The sequence below is a fragment of the Bos mutus genome, chromosome 11 (assembly GCF_027580195.1).
Source record: "Bos mutus isolate GX-2022 chromosome 11, NWIPB_WYAK_1.1, whole genome shotgun sequence".
Lineage (NCBI taxonomy): Eukaryota > Metazoa > Chordata > Mammalia > Artiodactyla > Bovidae > Bos > Bos mutus.
The window spans coordinates 11,345,372-11,367,321 of NC_091627.1; the positions used below are offsets into that span (position 1 = coordinate 11,345,372).

General features: G+C 44.6%; 1 protein-coding gene across 3 annotated transcripts in view; it reads left to right on the forward strand.

The window, feature by feature from the left end:
- Positions 1-21,750, forward strand: part of NR6A1 (nuclear receptor subfamily 6 group A member 1) — a 226,543-nt gene extending 204,793 nt beyond the window's left edge. For 2 of the 3 annotated variants that reach the window (XM_070379006.1, XM_070379008.1), the window contains 5 exons: positions 1,167-1,394; positions 2,800-3,054; positions 10,136-10,257; positions 14,691-14,843; positions 16,559-21,750. In XM_070379006.1, coding sequence (XP_070235107.1) covers positions 1,167-1,394; positions 2,800-3,054; positions 10,136-10,257; positions 14,691-14,843; positions 16,559-16,647 — 847 coding nt within the window. In that variant the 3' untranslated portion in view covers positions 16,648-21,750. The remainder of the gene's footprint in view (positions 1-1,166; positions 1,395-2,799; positions 3,055-10,135; positions 10,258-14,690; positions 14,844-16,558) is intronic. The other variant, XM_070379007.1, reaches the window with a different exon arrangement.
- The last annotated feature ends 200 nt before the right edge of the window (positions 21,751-21,950 follow it).

Consider the following 21,950-nt stretch of genomic DNA (forward strand, 5'->3'; position numbering starts at 1 on the left):
TTTAGCTAAAGACCTGAAAAATGTTGACATTCTCTTGCAGACTGCTAAAGTGCTGTAGCCACTATTTGTGTCCATACTTTCTTCACCTAACAGAAAGACATTTTAATTGTAGCTCTTTTCTCTTGGCTATTTTTTCACTTGGTGGGGGGTGGGGGGCGGGAATTGACAATTTTGGACTAAGCTATCATTTCTCTGCCTCAGCAAGAATGAAGATTTTCACATTACAAATTTTAAGAAACAGTGAAAACTTTTCAAGTTAGTCAGATTTGCTGGTATCATGAAATAACAGTTTTTGAAGACTCTTGGTTCTAGAATGGTATCTCAAGTTAGCTGCTAGGTGTGAAATATAACCATCACCAAGGAAGATTCTTTTCTCCAGAAATCTCTACAATAGGACATTTTTTATAAAGGCCAAATAGTAAATATTTTAGGCTTTGCTGGCCATACAGTCTACGTCTTACAGACCTGCTTCTCAGTTCTTACATTGTAGTGCAAAAGCAGCCAGAGACAATAGGTAAATGAATGAGCATGGCTGTGTTCTAATAAAGCTTCATTTACCAAAACAGGCCATGGGCCATAGTTTGCCAGCCCTGTTACAGGAGATTCATCTAGGTAATATTAGTTGACTGAATGGTTAGATTTCTCCAAAAAGGGGGGAAGATAAGAATGTGCCTTTCTCTTGATATTTCATTATCGTTTTTATTCATTCATTTGTTCCCTAGTTTGTTCCTTCCTTTGAATATCCAGGGAGTTGTTGCCACATGCCAAGTTCTTTGCTTGGTGCTGATTTGTTTTGTGGTCTGGCAAGACATTTAGCCTGTCTCTGACTTAGTTGTCCTAGCAGTATAAAATATAAACACCTTGTCATCACAGTCTATGAATATTCTGTGAAACTCCCCAAATGTGGCAAAGAGATCATGTAATCAATATTTATTCAGTACAACTCTGCCAGGTCCTGAGTGTCCAAAGGTGAGCCACGCCTATACACACTTGCACAGAGTCCCCATTGAGTAGGGGAGACATGCATGTTACCATTGACTATGGTCCTGGCTTACTGAAGACAGAGAGCATAGCCAAAGAACACCTGAGCCACCTCCTGGCTCACTTCCTCTGAGGAGGCAGTGGACCTGTGATGGTTCTGCTTGACATGAGACTTTTCTCTCCAGCAGGTCTGTGGAACTAAATGGATTCGTGGCGTTCAGGGATCAGTACATGGGGATGTCTGTGCCTCCACACTATCAATATATACCGCACCTTTTTAGCTATTCTGCCCACTCGCCACTTCTGCCCCCACAAGCTCGAAGCCTGGATCCCCAGTCATACAGTCTGATTCATCAGCTGGTGTCAGCCGAGGACCTGGAGCCATTGGGCACACCCATGTTGATTGAAGATGGGTGAGTGAGCCTTGCTGTATTTAGCCCTGCAGCTTCAATGTGGTCCCTTCCCCACCCCCACCTTCATCCCAGGCTTCTCTACCCCAGGCTTTGAAATGAGTCAGGGTATAATAAGTGATGACTCAGGCATCAGAGGACAAATTTGTGCTTATCATTGAAGTCAGTGGTCTCTTCATTTTTCTCTTGAACATCTTTTCTCATAGTACTGGAGCTATTTATCTTTTCCTACAGAACTGGGATTAAAGGGCTTTTGTTTCTGATTGGATTTAGGTAAGCCAGACCTTGGAATGGGTTTGACCACTTCTGTGCCAGAGATGAGCTGTAATTCTGGATATAATCATACTTTAAGTTTAGGCTTCTTAACATGGTACTGGTTGTGGCCCATCTGTATCCCTAGTCAACATACTCAGGGGTAGCCTAGTGCCATGTGCTCTGTGTGCAGGCCTGAGTACGTGGAAGAAATACTCTCAATCCTGTCAGCTCTGCTTGAGTAGATAATAGTTCAGCCATTTAGGCCTACCCATTGCTGTACTCAGTAGTCATTTGACCTGGACCATAGGCTCTTTCAGTGTTATTAAGCTTAGATCTCCTCCTTTGCCCCGCCCGCCCAAGATACCCTGAGATTTCTTAAGCTAGTCTCCAGTTTCAGAAGAGGAAATTCAATTATCTTCCTATAGGGAAGACATCACTTGAGTTCAGTTCAGTCACTCAGTTGTGTCTGACTCTTTGCGACCCCATGAAGCCATCATCAAACCTTTACATATCGGGTGTTGGGGTGTGGAGAAGAGTCACACCACAGGGCTTTGAGAAAAAGATAACTGGGACCCTATTTCCTCCAGCCGAGAGATGAGGAAGGCCCTGTTCCTTCCGTGGCACAGTAGCTTAGAAGGGCCGAGCAACTCTAGTTTCCTGAACTCTCACCACCAGGGGGTGCAGTGAGAGCAAGAAAAGCTTCTGAATGTGTTGTATTCTCTTTCAGCTATCTTGCCCCGAGGCTCAGTTTTACGTCAGCCCGTGTATTGAGTGGGCACCAGAGGTACCCTAATGGAGCTTTCATTGCCAAAACTGGTGCACGAATGACTGGGAATTTTTTTGTAACACGTGAAGCATTAGTGGACACTGACATAAAAAGTCATACTCCTGACAACTGCCCAAATGTCTAAGCCTCCTTTCCCCTTTGTAACCTTTTCTTACCAAACCTACCCCTCCAGCCCTGAGCTTGCTGCGGGCCCCAGTCCTGTCCTTTTATCATTAGACTGAATTGAATGGAGCTGGAGATCCATGGTCAAGGGCAAAGAGCCCACTGCCAGAGACCCTTTGTGCCCTTAGGAGTATCCTCCTCCTCGGCCCCCATCCTCACTGCTTTGGCCACTTGAAGTAACTCCCCTCTCCATACCCCCTCCAGATATGCTGTGACTCAAGCAGAGCTATTTGCCCTGCTTTGCCGCCTGGCTGACGAGCTGCTTTTTAGGCAGATTGCCTGGATCAAGAAACTGCCTTTCTTCTGCGAGCTCTCAATCAAGGATTACACGTGCCTCCTGAGCTCTACTTGGCAGGAATTAATCCTGCTCTCCTCCCTCACTGTTTACAGCAAGCAGATCTTCGGGGAGCTGGCTGATGTCACTGCTAAGTACTCACCCTCAGATGAAGAACTACACAGGTGAGAGCTCCTTGCTGGGGAGGGAGTCTCAGGCAACCAGACCATTGTCATCTCTGCAAGGCAGGGTGCCTGGCACTCCACAGGATGAGCATTAAAGCCACCCGGGGGTGGGCACGAATCTTCACTCAGATGCTGACTTACTTGTAACTTTGGTCAGATCTCTCATCCTCAGGTTCTGAATTCATAAAGTAGGGTAGTGACAATAACCGCCCCAACAGAGTAGTTGCAAGGAAAAAATGATAATGTGCAGCAACACTTAGCAAGTGCTAAGCTGTTACTTTGATCACATCTGGATTACTGAGTTAATGTATCTGGAAAAAACAGAAATCTGAGATTTTCCTGTAAGGTGAGGGGCTGTGAACTATCGTTTACAATCCAAGAACAGGACCCTGGAGTTATTGTAATACCTACTGTGTGCCAAGCACTGGGCTTGGTATTTGACATTATTGTCTGTCTTTCTCACAGCCGCTAGCATTATAGGTGTTGTTATGCCCATTTTATAGATGAGAAAACTGAAGTTTGGAGGGACTTGCCCTTGAGGGTTTTAGATTTGAACCCAGTGTCTATATTTGAATCTGTGCCTGCCCAACTGAAATCTTAGGCTCTTTCACTGTATCTCAGATGCAGTAAGATAAGATCATGGGACTGAAATACTGAACTCTCCTTTCTTGATGTTTTCCACTGACTAGGATCCTTCTAAACCCCTTGCCTAGAGCAGGTGACACCCCAAAATCAGGAAAAAAATGATTCATTGATACATTTCTGACTTGCTGACTTATTTATGTGAAAAAGAAAGTTTAAATCCTATTTTAATATTTCACCTTTACTAGACAATTTAAAATAATGGAAGTCACGACATTGTAGAACACCAAGAAAGAAAGGAAAAGGTACCTCCGTGGAAGGAAGCTGGAGAAGGTGGAATACCAGCCCCCAAACTTCTCTGCACGTCTCCCTCTGCCACTTCATCATAATAAGCTGAGACTTGGGCTAGGAACAAAGCTCCAACACCTTCAAGGGCCCTTTGCATAGCTGAGGGATAGAAGAGTCTGGGTACTTTCTCCACCAGTTTTCTAATATTTCCTTATTAATGATGCTTACTGTCTTGATGGTAATCTGTAAATGACAGGAGTTTTAACCCAGCTGACATTTTGTCCTCAAACAGAGCTATCTGATTTTGCAGATAACCTAACCCCTTGTCTTGAGCCTCTAATTCACTCGTTTCCATCAATCTCCTGTCTCCTGCTCTGGGCCAGCTGAGTGTTTGGATAGCCTAAGCCAGCTCTAATATTGTCAGAGTTTGCAGAGCTGGCCCAGTGAGCTTGGCCTCCCTGTTTGCCTGGAATCCACCAGTGCAGCCTGAGGCTGTCTAAAAAGTGTTTTCTGCCCTCTGTGGGATGATGATTTTTCTCAAACCCTCTTCAGGTAGGCAGGGATCACTGACCCTGAACTGACTGTGCGGGGTTCCCTGGCTTTATGCTTCATAAAAAACACCCTGTCCCACTCTTTCCAATCCCTTGAGCTGAAAGAACAAGGCAGGGACCAGTAACAGCTGAAATAGTGAGGGAAGTTTTACTTTCTACAAAGGGCCTTTAGCAGAGAGAATCTAGAGCTCCACTATCCAGCATAATAGCTGCTAGCCTCAAGTGCCTGTTTACATTACTTAAAATTAAAAATTTAGTTCTACACTAGCCACATTTCAAGAGCTCTGGAGCCACATGTGGCTAGTGGCTGCTGTATCGGACAATTGCAGATACACAATAGAACATTTCCATCATCATAGAAAGTTCTGTTGAACAGTGCTAACTCTGAAACATGAGTTGCAGCTGAGCTCTCAAGTGAGTTCTGAGGATAAGAAATAGATTCGTTGTTAGTACTCCCACTCCACTATGGAATTCTTCAGTGGAAAAATACAAGTTAAACGTCAGCATGTCATTTCTGATGTGACGCTGATTTATTGAGCACCTTTTGTGTGTGCTGGGAGGAGAGGTGTTGAGATAACAGATGGTGCAGACATGCTTTCTGACTCTGAGATGAAAGCTCATATTCTTGATTTAGGGGGTTGTGGGACAAATAGAAGCAGATAGAATCTACAGTTCAGGGTGATACTAGTGGAGATTGAGGAGGGCGTATGCTGCTGCTGCTAAGTTGCTTCAGTCGTGTCCGATTCTGTGCGACCCCATAGATGCAGCCCACCAGGCTCCCCCGTCCCTGGGATTCTCCAGGCAAGAACACTGGGGTGGGTTGCCATTTCCTTCTCCAGTGCATGAAAGTGGAAAGTCAAAGTGAAGTCGCTCAGTCGTGCCCGACTCTTAGCGACCCCATGGACTGGAGCCCACCAGGCTCCTCCGTCCATGGGATTTTCCAGGCAAGAGTACTGGAGTGGGGTGCCATTGCCTTCTCCGAGGAGGGCGTATGAGGGACTGTGAAAGCATAGACTAGGGAATAAGTACCTCTACTTGCATGATCAGGGAATGCTTGCCAAAGAGGAGAAGACGTTTGAGCTGCATCTTGTAGAGGAATTTTTGTAAACAGATTATAGAGAATAGGAGGCAGGCAGGAGAATAACACAGAGTCCTAAAAATTAGAGAGATTCTGAGTGAGTGGTTTGAACATGTAACCAAAATGCAATCCTGTGGATTAGAGTATAGGGAGAATACATCTGAGAGTGAGAGAAATGAGGGGAGGAATGACAGGAGAGAAAGATACAGGAAAGACAAGTCATCGTGGTACTCAAATGCTAATCTAAAAAAAATTGGATTTTATTGTGTCAGTGGTATTAAGTCATAGGACATTTTAAAGTGAAGCAATTGCGTGTCAGGTTGCATTTTACAAAGATTGCTGTGGCTATAGAGTTCAGGATGGGTTGCATGGATAAGGCTAGAATACAGTGTAAGAAGCTGGTCCATAGCCCAGGAAAAGTCAACAAGTCCTGGATAAGGCAACAGTGACAATGGGATTAGAGAGGGCAGCACAGAGTTAAGAGATGCCAGGGAGGTAAAGTCAGTGGGAGGTAAACCTCAGTGAGTGAAGAAGTTGGGATACTGCCAGGCAAGTGGGCACCAGTTCTCTTAACCAAGATAATGGAGCCTGGGAAGAGAGATGTGCCTGTCTGAGATTGACTCAGAGTCTGAGATGCATGTGGAACTGCCCAGGAGGCCAGAGGAAATAGAAGGACAAGAACCTTTGGAATCGGGCTCATCACTGTAAGGCAGTCCCCACTCTGCTGGAAACCCAGACTGTGGAGTCTGTAATTGGCCATAGCTCTTTCCTACCTTGCCTGCTCCAGCATTACTCCCACTCCCCCAAAATGCCTTTAGTTTTTCACAACTGCTGAATGCACGTGAGTTCCTGCTGTCATGAAAAGACTTTTCTCAGATGATACATGACCACCTCCTTTTCTTTTCTCAAATATTGAATCAAATTTATGGTGCCCATTTTCCTTAATCAGGCTGTTATCAGACAGTGAGCTGGGTGAGTTTGATTTAAAGCAGATTGTAGCACCAGCCAGTGACTGCTCCTGGCCCTAATCAAGACTCCTTCACTCTTAGGAGAAGATGCCTTGCACTAGATGGACTTTAATGGGCATGTCTATCTTGTGAGCACTAGCTCCGTTTCTGCTAGATCTCTGGAAAGTTGCCTCCTAGCTTCCTTGCTAAGGCCCTAGCTGTAGGTTCAAGGAAACTCAGTCTTGTCTTTTGGTTGTGATAACAGAAGTGATGCTACTGCTGCTGCCGTTAATAATGATAATAGCTAACGATTAGAGACTGTTTATTGTGCCAAAATCCACCTTAAGTGCTCTACAAACATTATTTATTTAGTCCTCACCACTTCCGTAAGGGACCATACTGATATTATCCCTGTTCCACACATGAGGAGCAAAAGGTTCAAAGAGAGAAAACTCAAGGCTGCAAAGCTAAAAGAGATGGAGTTGAGATTATCACCTTGATCTGTTGTGCTCCAAAGCCCAGACTCTACCATTGCTACATTTTTTAGCCTTCTCAAAAGTTTGACTTTCTGTCCTGCAGCCACAGTCTGTCTTCTCATCTTGGAGTCTGTATGAGTGCTGAGATGGCAGTTCCTCTAAGGCTGTGGCCGATGACTGCCTCTGGGAGTAGGTGCATTTAGATGAATGAAAGAGAGACAACTGGGCCTTTCAGCTCCCTTAATGGGACATAACTTACACAGTGTCAGCTTCAATTGCTGACTGAATGGTCCAGTGGTTTGGGGGATCCTTGCAGGCGTGTTTTCCTTGTCCCAGCATGCTTGTGTAATGGTAACCTAGAAGAAGAATGGGTGTGTTTGTCCTGCTTTCTGCCTTTGAGTGCTGATAATTTGTAGACAGGGAATACAGGGGCGTTAGAACTGTGGAGTGGGCAGATGTGGAGGAGGCACGGCTGCAGGAGAAAGCAGGCCCATGGAACAGAGAACAATTTGTTTATCAGGGGGTGGGATGCGGGGTGTGGAGGAAAGCTTCGCAGTCAGGCTGTGGAGACTGAGTGGGGGCTGCCGGGCTGGCTGCCAGCCCCCCACCATGATTGCCAGGGGTCCATGATGATTGCCTGTCCTAGAAAACTTGGGAAAACGGGTATGTGCTCTCCCCAAGCGAGAGGGCAGAGCTGGGTCATATACCCAAGCCAGGCATGTGGGAGTTCTTTTGTGTCCCTCAGGTCAAGACTCAACTAGGAATAGGTTTGGCATTGCTGTCTGGGGGACTGGCTGCCAGCCACACACCTGCAGGGTCTGCAGAGCCAGAGTGAGCACTTGGGGCAAGAGGTTACTGATGAGGGGAGAGCGAGTTATCTTTGCTCGCTACACTGCTTGGCCACCAGACAGATGCTGACACTGCTGCTTTACTTGCATCCTCCTCTTTCATGCCCTACCCCATCCCATCTCCTCCCTACCCCTCCACACAGATACTAGTGGGCATTTTCAGTAAAGACCTTTTACGTCTCAAGAACAGAAGTAGCTGGCAAAGTACTGTGATGAGGAGTGATCTTCACCCCCCGGGCACACTGCCTGCTGCAGGTCTCCGCATCTTGGAAGCAGTGGAGGGGCTGTTCTGTGCACTGCAGCAAGTGCAGCACCCACTCTGGGTTGGGCGCTGAACTGAGTTGCTCTGGGAACACAGACCTCCTGCAGTGGCCTTTCCCAGTTGCCAGTTAAGAACAAGACGGTCAGGAGATGGACAACATAATGCTGAGAAAGCAACAGGCTTGGGATGAGAAAACGTTCAGCCTTGGCCCCACCACCACTTACTTATGTTATTCACTTGCAACGTTGGGGAAGACAGCTCTTCTGCATCCTCATCCCTAACATGAAGGTGGTATTACTTATCTCACAGATTATCAGATTTTCAAGAAGGTAAAATATAAGACCACAATAAAGGTATGGTAAACAATCTGTCTGAGCCATTGTTTCCACGTGTGAACAAAGAGGATTATAATATCCATTTTGTGAATTTATTGGGAATATCCAGTGAAATAATGTATGTAAAATACTTAACTAAGTATCTGGCAAGTAGCAAACACTCAACAAATGGTAGAAGAGTAGATATGGTTATTATAGTGGTTATTAAGTATAAATCTATCAACCAATCTGGGAAAGTATTAGTAAAGTTGTAAAAGCCATTGGGCCAAGAGCCAGAGAGAAACAGTCAGCCATGCTGGTTCAAATCAGTGAACTGACTGGGAGCCAAGCCTTGAGGCAGAGGGGCGGGGCTCTGGATTGCGAGTCGCTGCTGCTGCAGCTCCCCCTGCTGCTTGAGAAGTGCAGGTGCCTCTGGCCCCAACTAGAGCCAGACTTGCCCCAGGGAAGAGAAAATGTCCTGCTTGCCCAGGAAGCCAAGCCCTTGCAAAGCCTTCAGAGTCAGCACAGAAAGCAGTAGGACCCAGACAGCAGTAGAATATCCCCAGGAGTTCTGGACCCTACCCAGACACGGCCTTCTTGCCTGGCAAGGGGCTACAGTACCCAGATCTGAACATGTCGCCAGGAAGCAGCTCTGCAGCTAAGCACCTTCTCTGTGACTCAGCTGTCTGGAACAAGAAGACTAGACACTGGGCCTGAACCCAGCTTTTATAGACTCCTATTTCCCCACTAAGTCTTTGCCTTCTTGGTTTGGGAGTATCTCCATTTTTGGTATAAGATATTCCCCACTATGACCTGGAATATTAGTCCCCCAGCCCAGGGCTCCTTTGCCTAAAACTTGGTCTTTGCCTCAAGGAACTAACTTCTCATCCAAAGAAAGCAGCATGGTCAGCATTGAGTTTTCTCTGCTAATGGAGGGCACTTCGGATTTTGAGAAAAACAAGATCTTAGGGAGTTGGCCCAGATTCAGGGTTCTCAGTCTGTTTCAAGCTAGCCATGTGCTTATGGACCAGTCTCCTCTGTTCCTTGAAACTTCAGTGTCTCATCTGTACAGTGGTAATTGTAATCTCACTTAGCCCATAGGACTGAGAACATTAAATTAAATGAGATCATACATATAAAGTACCCAGCACAGAGACTGGCATGACATGGAGGCTCAATTTATGTTTCCCTCCCTCCCTAGCTGAAGTCAGGCCTGCCAGTAGCCCTGCTGGAAACAGTGAACTTAGATACAGTCAGCAGCTTTTTTCTTCATTGTGGCAGTTGCACACATAGAGTCACAACTCATGGTAGCTGCCATTGTTACTGAAGGCTGCATCACAGCAGCAGTATCTTAATGATGTATTTCTCTACATTTACATTGAGCCTTGCACCCCAGGCAGGCAAGCGTTATTTACAGAAGAGATCCTCAAAACTTAGAGGGGTCCAAGGACTTTCCCAAAGTCTTAGAGCTTGTATGTGATGGAGGAGGATTTGAACTTGAATTTGACTGACCCTAATTGACCTTGAGAATAGCAGCTTGTATGAGCTGCCTTGGCCTCTAGAGAAACCATGAATTCACCTGTCCTTCACAAGTGCTTCTGGATTCCCATTTCCCCCAAGCTTAACCTCTTTCCTGTCTTATCTGCCTTAAGGAGCTGTAGGAGACTTCTGTCTCCCTTCCATTACCTCCACTGGTAGTCAGAGCCCACTATTAACACCTGTGTCTATTTTCCAGATTTAGTGATGAAGGGATGGAGGTGATTGAGCGGCTCATCTACCTGTATCACAAGTTCCATCAGCTAAAAGTGAGCAATGAGGAGTATGCTTGCATGAAAGCAATTAACTTCCTAAATCAAGGTGAGTAACTGAGGATAGGAAGAAAGGACTTAGTTTTCTTTGGCCAGCAGATATTTGCCCTCATGATTCCCCCCTACCCCCTTTACCCTCAGGCCTGTGGCATCATACAGGTACTGATCTTGGAAGTCCTGCGCTGCCCTCCTCATCACCCTGCCCCACTGTAGTGCAGGGCATGGTTTGGATTTTTTTCTTCAAACCTAAATGCCACAGCCTCTATAACTCATAGAGGAAGGAAGAGGATTTGCTTTGTTTAGTCAGTTTTAGTGCATTTAAACACAGACACCAAGGACAGTACATGCGTCATTTAAAATATGCACAAATTTACCAGTGACTGAAGAAGAGCAGAGTGACTGATGAAACTATTGGAGATAAGGAATCTGTGACAAGCTGGCAGTGGTTCTGACGGGCCCCTTCAGGGCAGAGTGGAGGTGCACAAAAACTCACGCCCATATCAAGCATGGCTTTAGTTAGAAGAGTGGTGATTGTGATTTACACAGAGTATTACCTGCGAAGTGGCGTCGTGTAGCTGCTGGTAACCAGAATATGCAAGAGAATTTGTGTTCCCTTTTTTCCAGAATAGCATGTGAGTAAGCTGCTCAGAGTGGAACTGGGCTATTTTGCTGCCTGTGACATTGAAAGTGGTCTATTCCTGTATTCAGTTTCCTAGTCCAGAGACTCTTGATCCCCTCCTCTTTGCCAACTCCTCCCTTGGTACTAACTGAACCTCCTCCTCTTGCTTCCGCACCTTTTATGCATTTGTCTGGTGTTCTGTGTGCCTCCCTTAGGCCAGGCCCTGTGTCAAGCATTAAAGACATTGCGATAAATTAGATCCCAGGCTCCTGGCCTCAAGAAGTACACATTCTGATGGCACTTGATACATTGCTTGAGCCTCAGATGAGGGGAGAGGGCCTTCCCTGGTGGTCCAGTGGTTAAGACTTCACCTTCCAATGCAGGGGGTGCAGGTTCGATCCCTGGTGAGGAAACTAAGATCCCGCGTGCCTTCTGGCCAAAAAATCAAAACGTGAAACAGAAGCAGTATTGTAACAAATTCAATAAAGACTTTAAAAATGGTCCACATTTTTAAAAAATCTTACCAAAAAACACCCTCTACTGCTTAAATGGGAAGAGATCAGTAACAACTACTTGGAGAAAGAGAAATCTGATAGTAGGGCCTCAAAGGCAGGGTAAGATTTATATAGAGAATATTTATTAATATATTCTGTGTATGAAGAAAGGGGATTGTGTGTATTTATATGTATATGAACACACTATATAATATATACACATACATGAGAAAGACATCTACAGGCACGCCTTGGAGGTATTGCATGTTTGGTTCCACACGACCATAGTGAAGTGAGTGTTGCAATAGAGTGAGTCACATGTATTTCTTGACTCCAGTGCCTATAAAATTTATATTTATACTATGCTGTGGTCTGTTAAGTGTGCAGTAGCATTTTGTCTTAAAAAACAGAGTATATACCTCAAAAAAAAAAAAATTGCTTTATTGCTGAAAAACGCTAGCCACCATCTGAGCCTTCAGTGAGTCATAATCTTTTTGCTGGTGGATGGTCTTGCCTCAGTGTTGATGGCTTCTGATTGATCAGGGTGGTGGTTATTAAAGATTGGGGTAGCTGTGGTGATTTCTTAAAATAAGATAGCACTGAAGTTTTCCACATGAATTCTCTTTTTCTTTCATCAGTGTATTCTGTATAGCATGCAATGCTGTTTGAACATTTTACCCCCAGTAGAACCTCTTCCAAAATTGGAGTCAGTACTCTCAAACCCTGCTGCTGCTTTATCAACTAAGTTTATGTAATATTCTAAATAAATCCTTTGTTACTGTTTCAACGGTCTTTACAGCTTCTTCACCAGGAGTAGATTCCATCTCAAGGAACCAGTTTCTTCATTCATCCATAAGAAGCAACTCATCTGTTAAAATTTTTTTCATGAGATTGCATCAGTTCAGTCCCATTTTCAGGCTTCACTTCTCATTCTAGTTCTCTTGCTATGTCTACCACATCTGCAGTTACTTTCTCCACTGAAGTTTTGAGCTCCTCAAAGTTATCCATGAAGGTTGGAATCAACTTGTTTCAAAATCCTGTAAATGTTGATATGTTGACCTCTTTCAGTGACTCAGGAATGGCCTCTGAAATGGTGAATCCTTTCCAGAAGGTTTTTGATTTATTTTGTCCATATCCGTCAGAGGAATCACTATCTGTGGGCAGCTATAGCCTTAGGAAATGTATTTCTTAAATAGTAAGACGTGAATGTTGAAAAGACTCCTTGATCCATGGGCTGAAGAATGGATGTGTTACAGGCGTGAAAACAACATTAATCTCACTGCACATCTCCATCAGAGCTCTTGGGTGACCAGGTGCTTTGTCAGTGAGCAGTAATATTTTGAAAGGAATCTTTTTTTCTGAGGAGTAGTTCTCCACAGTGGACTTGAAGTATTCAGTAAACCACATTGTGAACAGATATCCTGTCATCCAGGCTTTGATGTTCCATTTATGGAACACAAGCAAAGTAGATTTAGTGTAATTCTTAAGGGCATTAGAGTTTTTGAAATGGTAAATGAGCATTGTCCTCAACTTAAAGTCATCAGCTGCATTAGCCCCTAACAAGACAGTCAGCTTGTCCTTTGAAGCCAGTCATTGACTTCTACTCTCTAGCTATGAAAAGTCCTAGATAGCATCTTCTTCCAACATAAGGCTGTTTTGTCTGTATTGAAAATCTTTGTTTAGTGTAGCCATCTTCTTTAATTATCTTATTAGCTAGATCATCTGAATAACATGCTGCAGCTTCTATGTCAGCACTTGCTTCTTTACCTCACCCTTTTATGAAGACCACGTCTTTCCTTAAATCTCATGAACCAACCTCTACTACCTTCAAACTTTTCTTCTGCAGCTTCCTCACCTCTCTTAGGCTTTATAGGATTGAAAGGAGTTGTCCTTTCTCTGGACGAGGCTTAGGCCTAAGTATATTGTGGATGGTTTGATCTTCTATCCAGACCACTCAAACTTTCTCCTTATCAGCAATAAGGCTGTCTTACTTTCTGGTTACTTTTGTGTTCACTGGAGTAGTGCTTTTTAATTTCCTTCAAGAAATTTTCCTTTGCATTTACAATTGCTAACTCACAAGAGGCCTAGCTTTCAGCCTGTCTTGACTGTTGACATGCCTTCTTAAACTGAGCTTAATCATTTCTAGCTTATGATTTAAAGTGAGAGATATGTGAGTTTTCCTTTCACTTGAACACTTATAGGCAATTGTACAGTTATTAATTGGCCTAATTTCACTATTGTTGTTTCTCAGGGAATTGGGAGGACCAAGGAGAGGGAGAGACACAGGGAAACAGCCAAAGGAACAGTCAGAACACACAGCATTTACTGATTAGGTTCACCATCTTGTATGATCATAGTTTCTGGCACCCCAAAACAATTACAGTGGAATGGCACCCCACTCCAGCACTCTTACCTGGAAAATCCCATGGACCGAGGAGCCTGGTGGGCCGCAGTCCATGGGGTCACTAAGAGTCGGACACAACTGAGAGACTTGACTTTCACTTTTCACTTTCATGCATTGGAGAAGGAAATGGCAACCCACTCCAGTGTTCTTGCCTGGAGAATCCCAGGGACGGGGGAGCCTGGTGGGCTGCCGTCTCTGGGGTTGCACAGAGTCGGACACGACTGAAGCGACTTAGCAACATCAGAAATCACTGACCATAGATTCACATAACAAATCTTATAATAATGAAAATGTTTGAAGTATTGCGAGATACCTGATGTGACAAAGAAACATGAAATGAGCAAATGCTGTTGGGAAAAATGGCACCAATAGACTTGCTTGGTACGGAGTTGCCACAAACCTTCAATTTGTCAAAAATGCAGTATCTGTGAAGTGCAGTAAAGCAAAGCACAATAAAACAAGATATGCTTATATGAAGAAAAAAAACAAAAACTGGAGGGACCCAAGAATGCCAGTGGCAACTAGAATAGAATAGTCTGAGTAGAAGCACACAGGAGACCATGTGTGAGTGTGTGTACAAGCATGAGAGTATGGGTGTCAGCATGATTTCTGAATGGGTCCAGCAAAGAGCAAATTTAAAGCTATTGTGAAGGATAAATTGGGAAATTATTCAGTCTCTTGTTCAGCATCCACTAGTTTTGTGCCAAACCCTGTGCTGGGAGCTGAGTATGAAGTTGAGGAAGATGACAGCCTAGCCCTCAAGGAGCTCAGTCTAGTGATAGTCCTTGACAATTTTTTCGTTTATCTAATTTCTCTTCTCTTACCCAGAGCTTTTATTCCTCCATGTCAGAAAAAAAAAAAAAAATCCCCTGTTGAGACAGTGTTTAATAACTTTTCAGTGAAAGATACACATATTCAAGGAGCTGGCGGAAGTCCCTCCCATTTCCTGTGGTCTTTTTTCACAGATATCAGGGGTCTGACCAGTGCCTCACAGCTGGAACAGTTGAACAAACGATATTGGTACATTTGCCAGGATTTCACTGAATATAAATATACACATCAGCCGAACCGTTTTCCTGACCTCATGATGTGCTTACCTGAGATTCGCTATATTGCAGGTAACGGGTCCTGGGCTTCCCAGTCCTTCCTTGGTTTTCTTAACTTGTGAAGGGAATGAGGAAAGTGTTTTCAGGATGCTGATGCCAGGCCCATCACCAGCTGAATAAAAGAAGTACTAGCCCTGCCCTCAGAAAAATTTACATTATAATGAGAAGTTTATTTTTTCTTTGTAGGGAAGAGAATCTAACATTTCCTAGGCTCCTGTAAAGTGCAGGGTACTTGGTGGCCTGTTACTCAACTTCAGAACAATTTCTGCAAGACTTGTGGTTGACCACTCTATGGATGGGGAAACAGGCTCAAAGTTTTTCATATTAACTTCATTTCCTGAATTATATACCTTAAAAGGGTGGGTTTTACAGCATGTGAACTAACTATATCTCAATTTTTAAAATTAATTTTATTGAGTAGAATTGCCTATAGGTTTTTGAGGATCTTTCACTTAAAGTGGTGTCTTTAAAATAATTGTCAAAGATCCTGTGTTCACAAAGCAACTTTTGTTGTCGTTGTTTTGTGGTCTTGACCCCCTTCTGAGCTTCTTAACATTTAATTAAGTCCATTTCAACATAAAATCCTGGCTTTTACTGTTGTTGTTTTACTTCGTTTGGTAAAGAATCTTGTTTACTGTTATCTTGCACATACTGAGGGGCAACTCAGAATTGTGATGTCTGGGCTAAGATTGTTTCTGTAAAATTAAGGAATGTATTTTTGAAGGGAAAAAATGTTCAATCTATTAAAATCAATTTTTAACTTTTGGGCCACGGAATAGTCTAGGAGATATGACCTGGACCTAAATAAACTGGTAGAATTTTAGGAGTGTTTTGGTAGTTTATGTCTCAGCATTTTCAAAACTATGTTCTTCCAAACGAGATATGAATCAGGTGCTTTATGAAATAGAGAGAAGTTAGTAATTATACCCCACTCTCCCCCACAGAACTGACAGAGTTGTCAACCCTTTGACTTACATGGGAAGCTTTTAATAAATACCCATGCTTGGGTTGCACCTCTAGAGATTCTGACTTAATTGATAATGGAGTGGAGCCTGGTCATCAGTATTTAAAAAAAAAAAAACTCCCCGGTAACTCTAGTGCTGTGTCAGGGAGAACTGTAGCCTCAGATATTTACAAAGTATATTAGCACACTGCATGCTCTTAGAAGTCCTCCAGCTTAAAACAAGCAAACCTATTTTAACCCTGAATTTCTCAATTTATCTTCCCCTGTAAACTCCACCTCTTTCCTCAGTACATTTTATTCCCATTATACCATTCTGAAGAGCAATGTTTCATAGAATGCTAGTTAAAGATTCTGCTAGGAAATAAAACAGGATATAAGTTTCTCTAAGAGGACATCTAAGAATACTTCTCAGTTTCAGAATCCTCATTTGTAAAATGGGTATAAAAAGTTATAATATCTATCATACAGAAATATTGTGAGAATTAAATGAGATAATGTATTTAAACACTTACCACAGAGTTCAGTATTCTTTGGATAGTAGCCAGAATTATAGCTTGCACCATTACTAGACTCCCTAGGGCACCGAAATGGGGCTGCATATTAGAATGTTAGCCCAGTCTGTTTTACCTTTGTAATAGTCCTGGCACTTTCCACACCCCAGTCACTCAAAAAGGCAGTGTTCTTCTTTCCCCAGCCCAAGAGGAGGCAAACACACCATTTCACTGGCTGCCAAAGCTGACTCTTCTTTTTCCACCTTTCCCAGGAAAGATGGTGAATGTTCCCCTGGAGCAGCTGCCCCTCCTCTTTAAGGTGGTGCTGCATTCCTGCAAGACAAGTGTGGGCAAGGAGTGACCTGTCCTCAGCACCCCTCCTCAGGCTAACCCTAACGCCTGGGGTGGGCAGGACAGGCTCCGGAAGAAAGAGCCAGAGAGACCAAGATGGAGGCTGTGGAGCAGCGTTGCCAGTTGCCTCCACAGCAAGAAGAGTTTTTGTTTGTTTGTCTTGTTTTTTAACCTCATTTTTCTATATATTTATTTCACGACAGAGTTGAATGTATGGCCTTCAACATGATGCACATGCTTTTGTGTGAATGCAGCCAATGCATTTCCTTGCAGTTTACAGAATGTGAAGATGTTTAATGTTACAGTGTTGTCATTGTTTAGAGATAGTTCTTTTGTATTTTGAGGGAGAGGGTGGGATGGGGCTGAGATGACTATTTCCATAATGTTGACAAAGATGACTACCTCAGTGGAAAGGGAAGGGTGTCAACAACCCTACTTTTTCCACACGTTCTCAGCAGACTCATATATTTGTCTGTCAGAGAGCAAATTGCCTTTTTCTAGCTACAGAATTACCAGGTAAAAGAGCACACCATAAAAGGGGAAGTGGTGTTAGGAGGTTTACTAAGCAGAGTGAGTGAGACATTGGGAACAGATCACGAGATGAGGAGTTAACCATCTCTTTTCTTTGGAAAGCATGGAAGTTGAGAGTTGGGCACAGTGACCAAATCTAAGTTAGGTGTCCACCCTCCAAGCAAGTCCTCAGGGAGAAGGGTTTCTATGCTCACATCACACTCTGGGGCCTCCGCTCCCCGCCATCCATACCACCAGTACTAATTTCTGCCGCTGTCACCTTTTCACCAAGGCAAAGCCCTGGTGATAAGCGATCCTTGGGACTAGCCTACAAGCTATCTTGGGACTCACAGCTACCTAGTTTGCTTACTCTCCTCACACTCATCGCCTCTCCCTTATAAACGTGACTTCCTATTGACCCTTTGAAAAAACAGCTGAACAAAATGTCATTCTAAATCCTGATGCCCACTACTGATTTATTCTGTTTTCACCTTCAGAGGTTAGTGGGACAAAAGCCAGACTGCTAACAGAATGAACACTCTTCCTTTGGAGGTCCCGTTTATCTCCCCACCCCGTCCCATCCCACCTCCAGATCTGAATCAGAAACTGCAATCTCTTTCTCAAACAGCTGGAAGGACCATTCACCCATCTCCTGACCAGAATTTTTACCCCTACATTCTACTCCAGGCTCTCCTAATGTCTCCCAAAATAAGATAAGGTTTCCTCAGAATAATAAGCCCAAGATCCAGCGTGGCTCAGCTGCCCCTTAGAGTATCCGTGGCCTGGCTGACCAAGGTCTGGAAGCCTAGAGTCCAAAGCTCCTGGAAGGGAAGGGGGGGCTTTAAACTACCTCATGTTCCTAAAGGCCTGGCTGCCCCCTCTGCAGGTGTGGCCTTGACCCCTTATTCTTTCACTACCTGCCCCACCTAGTCCCGGGAAACGTCCCCTACCCTCTTGGCTTTGGCCAGCAGCCGCACCAGGTCTGTCGTGGAATTCTTTCAGGCGCTTTTTCCTTCTCTGCCTTACTGCAGCAGTTGTCCCTGCCTAAACCCAGGTCCCTCCCACAGCCAGTGCAGCAGACAGGCCATTTAGCTGGTTACATCCCTGGGTAGGCTTGAGGGGCCTACAGGACCTCTTTTTTTTGCCTGTTTAGTCAAAGGCCGTTTGCTCTCTTCCCAGCCCAACCTAGTACACTTACTCAGAGGGCCACCACACTGTGTGCATATCAGGTAGTCTGTGTCAGATTGTAATTTTTTCTTTCCGGTGAATTGTTACGGGTACAGAAAGTGAAGACTTTGTCCTTTGATGGATCTAAAACTCAGAGCATTTCTTCTGAATGTTGTTTCTCCAGTTGCTCTGAGAAAAGGAAAAAAAAAAAAGGAAAGGAGAGACATGTTCCTCAGGAAAAGCTCCAACCAGAATGTTTTTCACATGTCAATGGGAAGATTTGTATGTATCTGTTTATTTCACAGTATTTTTGTTTCTCTGATCTTTTATTTAACCAAACTAGATCACAGTCTTTGGCTACAGGTCAGACTCCGAGGCACTTTCCTCAAAGTAGGGGAGGATACACATGTCAGAGACCCCTTCTCCAAGACAGCTCCTGTGTGCTTATCTTTCTTTGCTAGACCTCCATTGGTCAAATCATCATTATTTTTTTCAAATTGTTTTTCTCTTAAATTAAGTGTTTTACTGGTTGGGTCGGGTACTGAAAGGAATTGCTCTCTGATGAGGCAGGAACATGTCTCTTTAATACTGCAGCATTAAACAGAGCAAGTTGTTAATTTGTGGAGTGGGGAAAGGTTCTGCAAGTTGCCATTGTACAAATCCATTTTTACAAATGTTTGCAGCAGATTCCACAGAACAAAGAGCCCATTCATTGCCGAGAGCCCTGCAGAATCTCTGAGCCAAGTGGCCATGTGTTCCGAGCCGGAGCCTGACCTGTGGACCGCCTTTAATGTCTTCTGCACCCAGTCCTTTTATGACGTGGGCTTTTTTTAAACAGGGTAAAGTGACTGTGTTGCGTCGCAAACTCAGGTATTATGAGAGGAAGGTAGGAGTGTAGCTAGCAGTGTGGAGACATTAGGTCAGCCACTAGATGTATTTGTGAATTCAGTTTGAAGGACACAGAGAAAGGTTGGAGGGGGAGGTTTGATGTGTTGTTTTTTGCCTTTCTTTCCATGATGTTTGGTTAACAGGTAGCCTTTTTGCTAGTGGAAAAGAAAAAAGTTGTGCATCTTGTCTGTAATTCCCCTCTCTTCTGTCCTCTCTCTGATCCCCTGCCACCAACAGCACTCACTTTGAGTGAGAACCTTTCCACCATAAAAATATGACCCTGAAAGCTGTGTGTTAAAGGAGAATCCCAATCATTGCACTGCATTGAAACATACAAGCTTTTCTCTTCCTTTCCCTTTGCATGTTTTCTTGACCCAAGACGAAACTATGGAATCTTGGAACTTCACCCACAACTCACGCTCTCTGGCTCCTTTGTTGGCTTTTGGAGTCTTTCACAGGCTTGGTGGTTTTACCCTCAGTCTGGAGAGACTCCCCAGAACCTGTCTCAAAGCACTCCACCTGTCTCAGAGGATACCCAATCCCCCAGGCCTGTTGCATAGTGAGGTGGGCAAACCTCCAGGGATGGAAAGCAGATCCAGAGGAGGAGGGGTAGAGGCACCTGAGGGGTCTCCATGGCATCACTACAGCCACCCACTTCACAGCACCCTGCCTCACACCTGCCGCCTGTTGTCAGGGCACGGAGTCTTGCCATGGCCAGTATGTCACCAAGTCCTTAAAACCCTGGGCTTTCTGAGCTAGCTGCCTTGCTCTGCTGCCCATTTCTTACCTTTGTTTGTTCTCAGTTTACTGGGGAATGGGACAGATAGAGACAGACAAACCCAGTATTGGCAACATCTAGGCCATGTCCAAGGTTGGCCAAAGTAAAAAGACTGGCCTCCCAGCAGGGCAGGAAGTTGAGCAGTGGTTCCAAGTCTTTAGCTCTGGGCCCCTGGTCTGTGTCTTCTTTTCTTGTTGCTTTTTAAAATTCTGCAATTGTTTTGAGAAATCCAATTTTTTAGACCAACCCTTTTATTAAACTTTAAATTTTTCTTTATTGATTTTTTAAAGTTAAAAAAAAATTTTTTAAAGGCAAAAAAAACCCCCCACTAAAACCCACCACTCTTACTTTCCTAACTTGATCCATGAGAGTCCCCCTGCACTCCCCTCTGCTTTTGCATCTGATCATTCCTCCCTTTTCCCTCAGCTTGATGCATCTATGTCCAGTGTCTGTGAAATGATGTTTTATCTGTGTCTCAGGATAAGAAACGGCAATCATTCCACCAGGTGCTGGAAACTGGTTAGCCTTGAGGCAAGGGTTTCTAGGGCCACAGCTCAGGGATGTGTATTTAATTACAGGGTCCCCAGAAACCCATCTCCTGGCTACCACAAGCAACAGCTTCTTTTCTGGGCTTAGGAGCCAGACCTGGACTGTTTCCTCAGAGGCAGGGGCCCCACAGACCACGGTGGGGCTTCCTCTTTGACCAGAGCTGGGCTCCCTTGAGACTTGGGAAGACTTCAGTCTGTCCTGTAATATGAACCACAGTGACCCTGCCTCTACTGGCTCACATGATGCCAGGTTCCTCTGCCTAATGCAGTACCCATCTGGCCTCCCTTCTCGGCCTGCAGCCCTCAATGGGCTACAGCCTGCTCAGGAATCAGTTGCAGGCTCAAAGGGAAGCCATGAATCAGGCAAGAGCTTGCTTTAAGCCCAAGAAAAAATTTGTCTTAACTGGTGGAGGCTAGTCTTCCAAATCCTGGAGCCAGCCCTGCCAGCCAAAGGATCATTTTTGCCCTTTGGTGACCATTGTTTTCTTTCTCTGAAATGTCTTAGATGATAATGTTGTTGACTCAAATTTCCATGAAAAAAAAAAAAAAAAAACTACCTCTTGAGTGACATCCTGGTGTATTCCTCTCTGAGGAATCTTGTGGGAAAAGAATACTGTAGCTCCTGCTCTGTTTACATGTTTCTGTGGAGAAAGAAACCCTGCCTACCCTGGAGTGTTGGGTGTTTTTGTCTGTGTTGCCATCCCAGGCCTGCGATAGGGGCTTGTGGCTACATTGTAATGTCTGGGCCATGTCTGGGGAGTCCTTCCCACCTGCCCAGCCAGGGACTAGCCATCCCCTTGAAGAGGCCTCCTTTTCCTTCCTATGATGCAAGGCACAGGGAGCACCACCTCCCATGACACCACCTTCAGGAGTTCCAATGGCACGTGCATCCATGAGCCTCCCCCTGGGCTACCTACCCGAGGCCCACCTCTACCCACAGTCCTGTACAGGAGTCGAGTAAACAGGATGTCTCTGAGCCCTTGTCCCCAAAGGGCCGGCCAAGGGCTGCCCGCCAACCTGGCTCCATCAGTCCTGCATGATCAAGTGATAGTTGGCGGGCTCTGCTACCCAGGCCCTCTGCTACCTCCCACCCTGCCATCTGGCAAGGAATGGGCCCTTTTCTGTGAATTGACTACCTGTGGAAATGTGACCAATTAGTGTGAAATGCATGTTTAGCAAATGTTAGGTACTGTATTTGAACCAATAAATGTGAATCCTTCTGCACACGGCATCTTGTCTGTGAAGCATGTCTGGGATTCTGAGGCGGGACGATGGGTTGTTCTAAGGAGTGGGCTCTGCCTTCAGACCTGTGCTCAGCAATGTGTTGGGACTTTTCACAAACCTGAACCTCCTTGAACTTCAAGAATTACTACCTTTACTTTGTAAATGAAGAAATGAAAGTTAAATACTGATGAAGGGACA